The sequence below is a fragment of the Leuresthes tenuis genome, unplaced genomic scaffold, assembly GCF_036924035.1.
Source record: "Leuresthes tenuis unplaced genomic scaffold, fLeuTen1.0.hap1 SCAF_12, whole genome shotgun sequence".
Lineage (NCBI taxonomy): Eukaryota > Metazoa > Chordata > Actinopteri > Atheriniformes > Atherinopsidae > Leuresthes > Leuresthes tenuis.
Genome location: NW_027325366.1, coordinates 16,901,961 through 16,915,564, shown reverse-complemented (window position 1 = coordinate 16,915,564; position 13,604 = coordinate 16,901,961). Strand labels below are relative to the sequence as shown.

The window sequence follows — 13,604 nt, the reverse complement described above, 5'->3', positions numbered from 1 at the left end:
TCAAATACAAACATGTTAATGTTAATGTTAAAGGCGACATTTGCTTGTGTGCGCAAAGAGGAGCACACACAAGCACTCAGGTTCTGCAGACAAAGCAGAGTTTCAGATATTCAAGTGTCAAACTCGGCTTTTTTTTTGTCAAAAGCAATATAAGAAAAATATAAAGATAGACTTCCTACACAAGGTGAGGAAAAAAGAAGGAGTGGAACTCTGCAATGAAAATGTTGGGTGCATAATCCATGGTTCTATAGTGTCTATTGTGAATTTTACTTGTTTCAGCAGGTTAGCCAACTCCACTGTTGCAACTTCAGTTGGAGAATATATTACATTCCGGAGTATATTCCTTAAAAAGTGCAAGAATGGTAAAAAAAAAAACCAAAAGAAAGAAAAGCAGCTCATCTTGTCAACTCAATCACGTCGCAATAACTTTTGTGGAAGCTCGCTAAAGTAATGTTGTGGTACATCTCTTTCTCTCACTCAGTTTATTTGCATTTCCCTGCATATATAAAAGCCTTTAGCTTTGTGATTTCAAACTCATGTTCAGTCATTGTTGGTTTAGCTTGCAAAATGCAAAGCTGCTCAGTCTAGTTTAAGTTTGGATAGGTTAGTTTTCACTTAGTGTACTGGAATGAGTGCTGCAAGTGTGAAATGATAACAAAAAAAAAAACTTTATTGACCGAACTGTCTCACAAGGAGGCTCCAAGGTGGACAGCAACACAAGACTAAAAGGATTTATTTTAGCAATCTAACAGTCTTCCAAATTGCAGCACGCTACAGCTTCTCGGATAGAAAAATGCAATCTTTTCCTGTTGTAGTAGTTTAGAGGGTTGTCTCTTCAAGGAAATAAATAGCTGCTTTTTATTTATGGGCATACCCAAGTTTAGAAAATAGTCTAATTTTTTTGTTCAAATATTATAATCATCTAATGTGCTCCAAAGATTCGGTTTGCACTGGACTAAAACTTACATTTCTGAAAGACAAAATGATAGTTCACTGCTTGAGTTAACGTTTTCTGTTCTCTACCCTCCATATGTTCTCACATTTAGCAAAATAAGTCTTCTAGAATTTTAAAGCCTGGATCTTGGAACAGTTAGATACAAACATATATAAATCAAGACACAAGCAACGCCCTCTTCCCCACCTCAAAATGATTTCCCAGTAGACAGCGAGTAGAACTGACAGGCAGAGACAGAAAATAGAAAAAAACCCCACTACTGATGACATGTTCAGGGAGTCCTAGTCATTATTCTCAATAGAAACTAGAATGTGGGCCAGTCGAAAAAAGGGAAGTGTTTTTTTTCAAAAACTCTTTGAGGAGCATGCGCAGCTTTGAAACTTGCTGGAAAGACCAGAGCTGTGTTCCATTGGATCCGAACATCAAAAGGCACTTTCAAATTAGCAACCAACCTTGCAAATTAAGCGCCTAGCAAAGTTGGAAAATCAAAAACAGCTTGTATCAGCGTTCCCTGACAGAATGACTTAATCATGTGGAAGTTTGAGTCAACAAAACTGTGTGTAATAGATAATTCATTTTACTGGAGAAACAATCCAGTGAGTTCAGAGTTTCAAGAATTTTTGAAAAGGAAGCAGAAACAGTGTAAATATATTAACAAAGGGAAGATATTGAGACATAAACAGAAAGCTACTGAACTTGGGGAAAAGTGTTGTTGAGAAAACAAGAGGCTGTCCTACAAATTCAGGATGGTTTTGCTCCTGACACTCAGGACTGGTGTTTTGAGCCCACTCAGTCCCTGTGTACCACTACCTGGCCTTCGTCAGCGTAGGGTAAGTACCATTCCTTGACATATTGAGACTGATCTCCTTTTAAATGGGCAACAAATTGAAAATCCTTCTCCCATCTCCCCACTTCAGTCATGGCAGCAATACACTGTACATACACAATCACATGTGAGGAGAGGAGGAGAGAGAAAATGGTCCCCTGCCATTTAGACACGAATCGGAAAGACATATCTACTCAGGGGTCTGTTCAAAATGAAACACACACTGAAAAACCACCAACAAACCAAATTCCCAACCACAAAAACAAACCAACAAAGGCACATGTTCACTCATCTATGCCTGCTTGACATTGACTCTTGGATAAGAGAGACCTAGTGAAAAAGATAGGAATGTAGTGGAGGTTAAAAAGCTCCAGAGTGAGACAGAGGGAGGATGTGTTGTGTCGTCTTTACCTCCATCCACATCCTCGCTGCCAAAGTGCCTCCTATAGAATAGCATCAACTCAATCTTGTAGCATTTGTAGAGGGAGATGAGAAAGATGAGAAGCAGCAGGATCGCTCCCAGCCCTCCTGCCAGCTCCACAGTGTACATGAGCTCTGCTGAGGACAACATACACAGAAGAAAAAAACCAATGAAAACTACTGAGAAAATCATGGCTCGAACCCATTTACAGTTTTGTCCGTTAAATTATTGGTTCTGCACCAGGTTGGACCCAAAACCTTGTTGATCCTGTCAAACTCAGAAAAGGCACTTTTACACATTTACATTTGCTTGAAAACTCAGAATTTTCAGAGCTCAGCTCAGAGTCGAGCAGAATTAATCTTCAGAGACACGAGGCCTATAATGAGTTTAAGAAAAATCTGTGCACATAGTAGGAAGACACAAGAAAAAAAAAACAATGAGAAATTGGGCTCATTTCTTTGGTGCAGCACAACAATGACACAGCTCTGTACTTTGGCTCTCATCCATAGCGTGATTGTGACAATTCTGGACATGGATGGAGGCATTTTCAAAACAACGGGCTTTAGTTTACTCATTCTTCTGTCATTTGCCTCTCCATCATACCCGCTATGAGCTCTCTCACGTCTTCTTCTCTTCTCCACTAATTTGTCTTCTCTATCATCTCCACATCTTCCTGGAGATCTGGCTTGGGGGAAGGATGAGTTATGGTGTGTGTTAAAGCTGTATTTACCTCGTTGGCCCTGCTAGAACAGGTTCACCTTCTATCTGTCACACTGCGGGTTGTCACAATGTGTGGCTGTCATGGCAACCACAATGCTTTCTCTGTATCATTATCAGAAAGACACATACTGTTTCCTCACAAGTGGGAATACTTATGAAGCAATATTTAAGAAAAAATTCTGAACATCAACTTGACTTTTTTAGTTATTTACCTTCTGCACTTGTTAGAAAAAAGCTTAACTAAGACCTAAGCTTTATTTAAGTAGGTTTAATCGAAGCCATACTAAGGTGAATTATAAAAAAATAATGTTTTTAGTATATGTGCTATTCTGTCTTTGTGAGAGTTAGATGAACAGATGTATATCACTGTCTTATCACACCCACAAATAGAGGAAGCGACTCATAAAAAAGGATCCAGGCTTAATTTTAGTCAAATGAAGGTCAGCACAGTAGCATCAGCAAACTCTTGGCTGCTTGCCTTTCATCAATCCAACCCAGCCACCAGATTAATGTTCCTATTTAGTTTCTAGAAACATGTACATGCATATCATTTCTCAGCAATCACTGAAGGGACATGTACCAGCATATGCAACAAGCCCATATTTGAAGATCAGAAATTGCTGAGTGAGGGTGTTTTTACATTTGAAGACGAACTTGGTCTTTGTCACACATTCCTGTACATTTTTGGTCCAACTCTCACGTGAAAGGTGAAAATTATTCAAAGTCATGGAGGCGATGTGCCATGCTGTGATGTAACGACAGGAGCAATACTCAAACTGAACCCGATCAATTGGAGGGCATGTTTTCAATCACTGAAACCACGTTTTCTACTTGTTTTACAGCAGGAGTCAGGACTTCTGGTATTAGCAACATACAATAACAGAGACAAGGAATTTTCTGTGGTCGTTGATGACATTTGCAATGCTGTGGATTGATGCAGGACTGCTGCTGACACAAGCTCACCTGCTCACATGTCACCTGGCTCTGTCTGCCTGTCTTGTTAGATAGTTGGTACCAGCCTTCTCATTTATGTTGCTGTATTAGTGGGTTATGTGCATTACACAGCTTGAGTTACTCCACCAAAGCCAAGAGAAAATGTGGTCATTGGAAAACAAGATATGGTACTTTTCATAGTCAATTCTATAAGAAGGAAAAAAATAGTTTGATGGCATGCAAAGTTAAATATGTTTTATTTTGGAGATGGCGGGTGTGTTTTTGATTTACCCAAACAGTGAGTCTCACAGGACAGCACCTGCAACACTTCAATGCTACCCAGCCCACCTGCTTCTCAATGAAAAGAAATTCATAACTAACAGGTCTCCTTCTTCAAGGAGAATTGGATTCGCCTGGTTGCCTTGGACACTGCAGTTTCCGTCTGCTCTTTTTAAAAAAAAATTTTATAAATACATTTAGATGCTAGTTAGCACCGTCGCCTCACAGTGAGAGGGTTCCAGGTTCAACTCCCGGCTGGGGCCTTTCTGTGTAAAGTTTGAATGTTCTCCTTGTGTTTGCGTGGATTCTCTCCGGGTACTCCGGCTTCCTCCCACCGTCCAAAAATGCATGTTAGGTTAATTGGCGTCTCTAAAATTGCCCTTATTTGTCCCGATGACCACTGGGATATGCTCCAGCCCCCCCTCACGACCCGACCGACGGATTAAGCGGGTGGATGGATGGATGGATTTTAGATGCTAAAACTTCTTGGTTAAGTCCAGAAAACAAAACTTCTTGGTTAGAATTCAGAAAACATAAAAAAAAAACAGCCTTTAAAACATTGCAAGTTCTTCACAAAGTGTAAGATTGAAGCTAACTGCGATTTCTAAAATTACAACGTTACTCTGGCAACTGGCCTCGTACATTGCATTAATCTAACTTAATTTGACTCTGTCTATCTCCTTCGGTCATACATGCCATCAATGCAGCAGCTGTCAAGGGTGTCCCACCCCAGAGTTTGAGGACCACCTGCTCATTAAAACAACAAGAAAAAGGGGAAGACAGCTTGCCTTGCTCTGCCTGAGAGATAGTAGATATGTTCTCAATCTAAACTTTACTCACTTACCATTTTCTAAAAAAAAACCCAGTGAAATATGGTTTATGGGGAAATATCTTCATCTAGCTGAGCTCTGTGCTTTTTAGATGAAAAACTTTGCAAACTCGTTGTTTAGGTTCGCCTCATGTTCACGGTACTATAAGTGCACGAGAGCAGTGTATATCTTCCTATACACCACTATAGAAGAATAACAATATTTATATTCAAATCACAGTCCCCTAAGTTTTAATGAGAGATTGTTTAGTTGGTGCATTAACCTTGATACTTTTGCATAAAGGACAGCAAATACTGTGTTACAGAAAAACAGCCGTGTTGTTTTGATCTCTATTTGGGTATTTATTGGTCCTTGCCATAACTTTAATGCTTCAAGCTCATTATCAGCAATCATACTCACTCCTTAAGCCGTTTATGTTTCACTGACCACTGCTCTCCTTCCTACATCTTAATTTCTTTTTAGATACAAGGAAAGGCAGCCGGCAGTGACATTAGAACCTGCTGTGGGGCATATGAGTGATGCATTCTTTGAAGGGGGACATGAAATAAACATCACATGTGGACGAGAGAGGAAGAGAGAGCTTGAGTTAGTATCCCTCTCTTTTGACAAAGAGAGTTAAATGAAGCTGTCTGCAGTCTGCGAAGACCACTCAAATGGAATTGGGCTGTCTACAAAGGACGATCAAAGAGACAGAGATTAAAGTGGGGAAACAGACATATGAAGACTTAAAACGTAATTGTATGCTGGATGTATTGGCCTTTTGGGAAAAGCTGAGGACCAATTTGCTGTTTAAACAGCCATCAAATTACCTCTCTTCTGGGGTGACAGACAGTGCATGAAAAAAGCTTCAGACAAGTCATGCAAGGGAGCCAAAATAACTACATGGCTGCTCTTGTAAGTGTAGAAGATATGACACAAGCAAATGAAGTCCCGAAGCCTGGGCAAATGCGCACAGAATAGAATATTTTCATTTGATGAAATGATGCAGCTAGGCTTTGATTATTTTATCATTTAGCTTTAAGAGAGCTGGAGACAAGCTGTAACAGAATATCTGATGCTACCAGACCGTAAGGAAAAAGATGACTTCTTCAAGCACAAGGCCACTTTTATGGAGATAAAATGCAAAAATGTTAAGTGGGTTCTTTATGGTTGCACTGAGAGTCCTTACCCCGCCTGAAAAGCTGGATGGTGGCTTGGCGACGGCCGTTACCATTTTCCACATAACAGGAATAATTTCCCAAGTCCTCCTCCTCCAAAGAGTCAATAGTCAAGGAAATTGCCACTTCTTGTTCCCCAAGATGCTCCTTGACAACCCTGCAAAACAAACAAATATGTAAAACTCAGAAATGCGTCATCTTTATGCACAGGTTAATATAATTGGTGCAAATTGATGTGGTCGCTAGAAGCATATTATGGAGCCGTGATTCAGAATATATCATTCAGGATTGTTACACAGATATATTGTTACAAATCACAAGAGTTCAGTGATTCATAATACTTAAAACCAATGTGTGTTCACCGCACAAATGTATCTTCACGAAGCTCCTTTTGTGTTAATGTTAAGTACTTCACGGTATGTTAATTGTTTTCTTGGCACTCAAAACATATGAGGAATGAAAATCAATAAGGGATCTTCCTCAGCCTGTGAGGGGGGAAATCAAATAATGGCGATGAGGAGAAATTCTTTTTATAGCAGCTGCCATGGTAACGGCAAGAAGGAGAGAAAGTAATATTCCATAAAGTAAATGAGTGTCCCCCACTGGGCTGGTTGAGCCTGATGGAGAAGAGAATAGGGAGATAATGCTTCTTCATACCTTAGACACACTACTTAGCCTACTTTTACAGCACCCTCAGCACAAATGACACTATAGAAAGACAAACAAAGTGCAAATGAGAAAGAAGATATCCACTGCTTTTGTGCAGCACAAGTATGTATCATTTTCTGTGTTGAGAAGGACGAGTGGGATGAGGAAAGAATGTTTGCATGTGCGTTTGAGTGTGTGGGGGGATAATGACTCTCAAGCATCTCACTCCTCTCGCCTTCAAGCCGATAAACTGCACATAAGGAGAGCTTGTTGAGGAGATTTGGCATTAGTAATTGAAAGTGTATCACAGACTGTGCATAGAGAGTCTGAGGCAATGCTGATGATATTGAAGTTGTTGTGCATTGGTATGGGGGTTGGGGTGCAGGGAGATGAAGGCATGGGAATAATTCATGTCTCCCCAGGGAGTGGTGGGCACTTTGAAGCCTCCCATTTCACATAATCACACTATGTTAGCAACAAAGCTAGTTCCCACAGTACTTGCAGGATAATGACTACCGTAACCTTAAGTGGAGATGATGGTGGGGCAAAAGTTTGAGATGGTGACACAGATGAGAGTTAAATGAGAGGTGATAATACACACAAACGGCTTCACTAAAGTGAGTTTGAACAACATCACAATCTGTGCTATTACAAGCACAGCAAAATGTTCCTGCTTTGGTCAATCAGATGGAAAAGTGTAAGAATTGTAAAATTGCATGCACATTTTTGAGAAAAAACAATCTTTGTTTTGGACGTTTGAGTTTATTGATATAACCTCTGCAGAATGAGTAAATTATGAACTTATTCTCAACATATGGCTTCTGTAGGAACTTTCCCTTAAATATTATCTCCCTTCCTCATTAGCAAAACCTCTGTGTTTGCCCATTTAGTGATCAATTTCCACCTTAGTCATTCTTTTCATATATTCACCTCAACTTACACCTGCAAAATGCCAACCAAACTGGGTCAATTACATATTGATCACCTCCATTATGCTGATTCAGATTTATTTAGCTAATTTATTAATCTCTGCATGCTATGCTAAAGTCCAGCCAACCATGCAATGATAACAGAGGCAACCCTGTCCCTGTGGCGCAAATAAGAATTTATGGGCTTGGGTTACCATAGAAATGAACTCCTCCAAATCAATAGGCTCAGAGTTGGATAAATAAATGCCTGTAGAAACTCGGAGCACAAGGTACCAGAGCTCCTCTTTAAGCTCGAGGTTGGCTGCTGATGCATTATTAGCGAGGTTTCAAATGTTTGCGGTTGCCAGCCTCTTTAAGAGAGATGACTTTTAAAACATACACTGTGTCATCTTAAATGATGAAAGCTTGACTGCATGGAAAGCCCAGATTTGAGTATGTTTAGTTTCTCCCATCTGTTCTTCCCACTCTTCACCTTCTTTAGCAGGGCCGTACCTCCAGCTTAATTTATGGAATTAAAACCAAAGCAGGATCTAAGAAAGCCTAGGGTAACAGCAGCAGCAGAGGGTGGATGATCGAATATATTATTGATCCGCTGCATGGAATATGGTATGAATTATTTACTAGATAACCCCTCAGTCCTTGAGTGAGGGGAATCCTGTTGTCAGGGAATAATAGAGGAGCAGAGAAACAAAGAGGTTGGTTAAAGTGAGATTTGTTTCTGGTGCATGTTTATATCAGTACACAAGAAAACTAATTATTGCAGATGTGTCTTCCTTACTTCACTTCTCAGTGACTTGTAACATGTATCTTCCCTCTTTCCACTTGTTCTCTATCTGCTCCCTTTCTCTTTTCTGTCCCTCTGTTTCCCTCGCTGCTTTCCTCCTCTTCCTCCTCCTCAGCTCCTTATGGCCCATCTGCATGCTGCTATAGGTGGGTGCAGTGAGTGAGATAGTGATGTACCGGCAGTGTGAAAAATGGCAGTTGTTAACCATCTGACAGGGCTGTCTCTCCAGAGCTGCATCCTTTCCAAACAGCTCTAATGGGAAACATGCACATGGACCAGTGGATGGACTTTTTCAAATGTCTTTTAGCCCTGAAAGTGCGGTTATACTAAAGTGAGACTTGATTGGAAAAAATAAACTTATAAGAGTGGGTTCAGCATCATCTGTGGAGATGCATTAGGTTGGCTTGATTTTTGTTAAACTGTCAGGTAATGAGTAAAATAGAAAATATGCATTCTGTTCTGATGTAGATGACCAAAAATTGATAGAGTGATTGCCATAGAGTGATATTAGTACTGTGAGGCAGCGAAAACCAAGTTACACAAATTCCTTCCCAGGTTCCAAATCAAAATCTTTCAAAAATTAAAACCAGGCAGAAACACTTTTTAATAAGTGCGGTTATACTTTTTGTAGCTTTCTCTTTTTCTTTTGGTAGCACAAATAAGCAAATACTTTGTTATCTATTCTTTTTTTTTGTCAATTCATAGTGTGGGTGGTCATTTATAGGTTATTTAACACTAAACCCTCGGTTCATGTCATAGATATTTCTAAGTTATGTTTTCTTACTGGGAGCCTACAAAACCCCTTTTTTTGACTGGATTGGGCTGAATTATCAACTGAGTTATAGAAATCTAAGAATTGTGCACAACAAAATAGGTGTGACTGAATAGTTTTACAATAATCATAACACCTCACTGCATATACATTTTTAAACATAAATCTTAAATTAGACAAAAAAAAAATTATGCAACACATGACTTTTTAAAAGAATATATGTCAAACCACAAAAAGGAAGAAGAAAATGGTTGAAAAACAGAATAAATTGCAAATGACGAGATCATTTATGAAATGAATGTTGAGGGTCCAGAGAAACATAGCTTTGTTGTGTGTAGAATCTTATATTTACATTAATGAAAAGGGAATGTCAAGTGCTTCTTATCTGAAAATTAAGAGAGGTAAGACTTATCCTGAATTTTCCTTCTCTACATTTCACTTTGTATCAAAATAATAACTGCATCACTTTTAAAACAGCTTCATTTGACTTTCGATGGCTAAGTCGTTTACATCAATCAGCCACAAAGTTAATAAAACCTACAACTTATCTTCAAATCATAGCAAGATAAACAGAGAACAGCAGTTCTTTGGAATTAAGAAATCATGAAAAATGGTTAGTTTAGTCTATATAATTGAGAGCTAGTGGACATGAACATGAAAAATCACTGGTATCATCATTTAATACTTTGTGACAAATGTATTTACATCTGCTATTAATTCCTCATTAATGCCAAGTTCAGTGAAATGGCCTGAGCTCCTGCGGTGTGTTTCTTACTTGATGTCACTCTCCTGGACTCTCTCTTCATCCAGGTCCTCTATGAACTTCTCCCCCTTCATCCAGTAGATGAGCGGGCTGACGTCGCCGCTATAGCCGAAAAACGCTCGGCAAGTGAGGTTCAAAGCGCTTCCTGCAAAGACAGAAGAAGTCATGCTGTCATATCTGATAGTCCTGCTGTCTTTCCACAGGTATGCATTTGTGAACAGCCGATTAAGAAAAAACAAAGTACCGGCACCATCAAAGTCAGTGGCTTCAACACATCTTGGTTATTTTGCTGGTTACATGTGGTGACAAGTACATGCACCAATTCTTTTTCATTTGAATGTCATACACATATATTGGAGCCACAACTGACTTCAGGTGAGACAATCTTTCCTTTGTTTGAAAGGGGAAAGTTTTGATTAGCTTATGTGGTTGATAACACTCATGCACACACACGCATTCATACATGGACACTGATATGAAAGCAAGAAAATGGACATAACCACATGAGGGCACTCAAGAGCTGCCTAAAATTTCCCCTGAGACTGTGCCCATGAAAGGAAATATGGCGAAAGGCATTGAGCGGAGACGGACGATAACATTATTTTATTTGGAGCTGGTGCTGGGTTTGAGGGAAGGTCAAGAGTCAACAACTGCAGTTTGCTGAGACTTGATCTGTGGAAGAAGGAGTAATTGTCTTGGGGGAGTCAATGGGATCTTTGCTCCGTGAATGAATGGTTCAAAAGAGAGGGCAAGTGCTCACCCCAAAGAAAAAGGTGTCATTTCAGTCCCAATTAAAAAGCCTCACTTCAAAATCTATTGCAGGGATGCTGTTGGTATGATGCTGTTATTTGTGGAAGCACAGACTCAAAATAGTAAATGAGCTTGTGATTAAAAAGTGACAAACTATAAACCCAATATAAACCAGTGTAAGCCGACTAGAGTAGGCCGAAGCAAGCCTATTTTTTACCTCTCATGCTAGACCCTAGATACCCATGAACTATACATGTATCAAAAATGAAGATATAGCATTGTTGCCATACTGTTCAGATATTTATTTTGCATTTCACAGAAGAACAAATCTGAAAAGGCTGTGCAGTAATCACTGCCATTCAGTGAACCACAAGGTAACATGTAAACAGCAGGAAGGCTCAGAATGCGGTAGATACCGTAAACTTTTTTGGTGCGGGACTCTCGGGGGAGAGTCAGGGATGTGAAGTGCTTCAAGGTATGTCAAAGGCTCAAGGGGAAAGGCATGAATGGGTCTAGAGGTGAAGGAGATGCTTGCAGGCTCACTGCAGGATTTATGAGCAAGAGCGCAAGGTAAACAGTACTGTATATATTAGTTCATTTTGATTAGCACATTACAGTCCCATTGGACAGCTTCACACTGTCCTACATAGGCACCAGAGGGGAAAATCAATAACAAAATAACACCTCTAAAAACAGTCTGAACTAAATATTTGGCCATTTATCTCAAGACTGCTCCATTGACTTACATCATGAAGGGGTTTGAATCCACTGCGCGCTACTGGCAACAGCATCTTTTTCTTGTGCTGTATGCTCTGAATGTACCACGGGTCACATGTCTTCAGAGCAACATCGGTGGAGTTATTATTGAAAGACTGCTTGTGTTTGAACTAGGGGGCCCGAATCTTTTGTGTTTCCTCCATCCACAACCAAGACATAACTTCAAAAGATTTCTGCAGGTCACTCGCAGCACAAGGAAAAGTTTTTAGATGAGCAGGGAAGCAAGAGGGAAGGACTCCCAGGAATGGAATGATAGTACTCTTTGAGAGGAGCAATAACTGACATTTTCAAAGTTCAACAGCCACTCTCAGCTTGCTATTTGTGCACAGCCGGGCTCTACAAAGGCTACATGATGAACCTACAAAATAGATACCTCCTGCCTGTGAAGACACACATTCATGTGTTTGTACAGTGATACCCAACTATACAGTCAGACTGATTCATTTTGAAAATATACAGCATACATTCAGAAAATCACATGTTGTACAACTTTGAATCTGTGAGACAGAGATGAATAATTTACCTTTTGCTCTGTTTATAAATCTGCCCTGCGCTGTTAGTTTATCCCTTAGATCAATTGTAAAATAGGAATGTCATGCTGCCAGCAGCCGCTGCCTGGAGAGGAAGTCTCCACTGAGCTGCCTGGGAATCACAGGAAACGTTTGAAGGCCTCCTGCAGTCTTATTCTAATCCAAATGCAGTACTCTCCAAAACACTCTCATACCCACCTGTGTTACGTCTCATGCCAGTGGGTGGTGAACATCATCATCATCACTTTCACAGATACACTATGTGAACTGGACAAAGTGCTCCAAGACGTTGGTCATTCATTCCACTTTTTTTTCTCGTCTATAAATTTCTGATTGCCCATGCTGCATGAATTAATCATTTTCCCTACCGCATTTAGAGCCATTTCCACAACACTGCGGTGTACAACTGAAATAATACCACAGAAATCTGCAAACACACTTTTTGTCACTGAGTGTTAAATACACAAAGTGTGTCTCCAGCTGCTGTTTAAATTTACAAGGTGGAGAACAATTACAGGGTTTAGTTTACAAAAAAAGTTCTAAAAATATGCGCAAATATCAGCTTAACAGGGGGAGAAGAAATGCTTACATAAACCAGACGTGACTCTGTCATAGCAAAACATACTATGACGGAAACCCAGTTAAATTGGATTTTGGTAGGCCAACTGTTAAGCGAGTCAAGAACAATGAGGTGAATAATTTGCGCACTATCTGAAGGTACAAAGCAGGGGGAGTAAAATATCTGTGATCTGCTGCAATGTCAAACCTCCACAGCAGTGTCTTTATTATCAGGATCTATTAATAGTCTCAGAGTAGTTTTAACCCTTGGCAACTCAAAGGAGAGGTGTGACTCCAACTGGTTTTGAAGTTGAATTATTTCCTGAGACTTGACTGATTTCTAAACGGATGTAGCATTTATCTGCTTATTCGTGGCTTCATCACAAAAGAGGCACACTCGTTAAAAACCTCAACGTATCAGTCAATTTTTAAAAAGAATCATTGCTGGACGTGAATTTCAAACATGCCTTTAAGAAAACTTTTCAAATAGGTGTGTCAGTTCACACAATTTTATTGCAAAGTGCATGAAATCCCTGAAGCTCAAAGTGATGTATTCAGATTAGCCCAAGCATACTCAATATTCAATTATATAAAGCCAACAAAAGTATATCCTAATATAAATAAAAGAATTGTTAACATGGGAATATCTAGCTTTTTTATATCATATTTTATTTGCGAACTGTGAAATGTAACAAATTTATTTATTTATAGTGCCAAATCACATCAAATATCATCCTAAGGAACTTTAGAAATAAAATACGATTCAAGCCAATTATAATTCAAGTAACTGTAATTCAATTATGTAAAGTAAAATTTATTTTTAAGAAAGTGACTAGTCATTAAACATGAAAAGCTTACAATGTCCCTATTTTGTTGTGAAATTATCTTGATATTTTTTCTTATGGTAATTCTGTAGTAGAAAATTAAACTGTCACAGGCCTATTTAGATTTGGAAGGAGGACACCACTGTCC

The 13,604-nt window shown here is 39.4% G+C and overlaps 1 protein-coding gene across 3 annotated transcripts in view; it reads right to left on the bottom strand.

Moving 5' to 3' along the window:
• il1rapl1a (interleukin 1 receptor accessory protein-like 1a) overlaps positions 1-13,604 on the bottom strand; it is a 169,612-nt gene that overhangs the window by 6,934 nt on the left and 149,074 nt on the right. For all 3 annotated transcript variants that reach the window (XM_072396672.1, XM_072396674.1, XM_072396673.1), the window contains exons 7-9: positions 10,030-10,162; positions 6,133-6,278; positions 2,193-2,339 (exon numbers count right to left, since the gene is read on the bottom strand). In XM_072396672.1, coding sequence (XP_072252773.1) covers positions 2,193-2,339; positions 6,133-6,278; positions 10,030-10,162 — 426 coding nt within the window. The remainder of the gene's footprint in view (positions 1-2,192; positions 2,340-6,132; positions 6,279-10,029; positions 10,163-13,604) is intronic.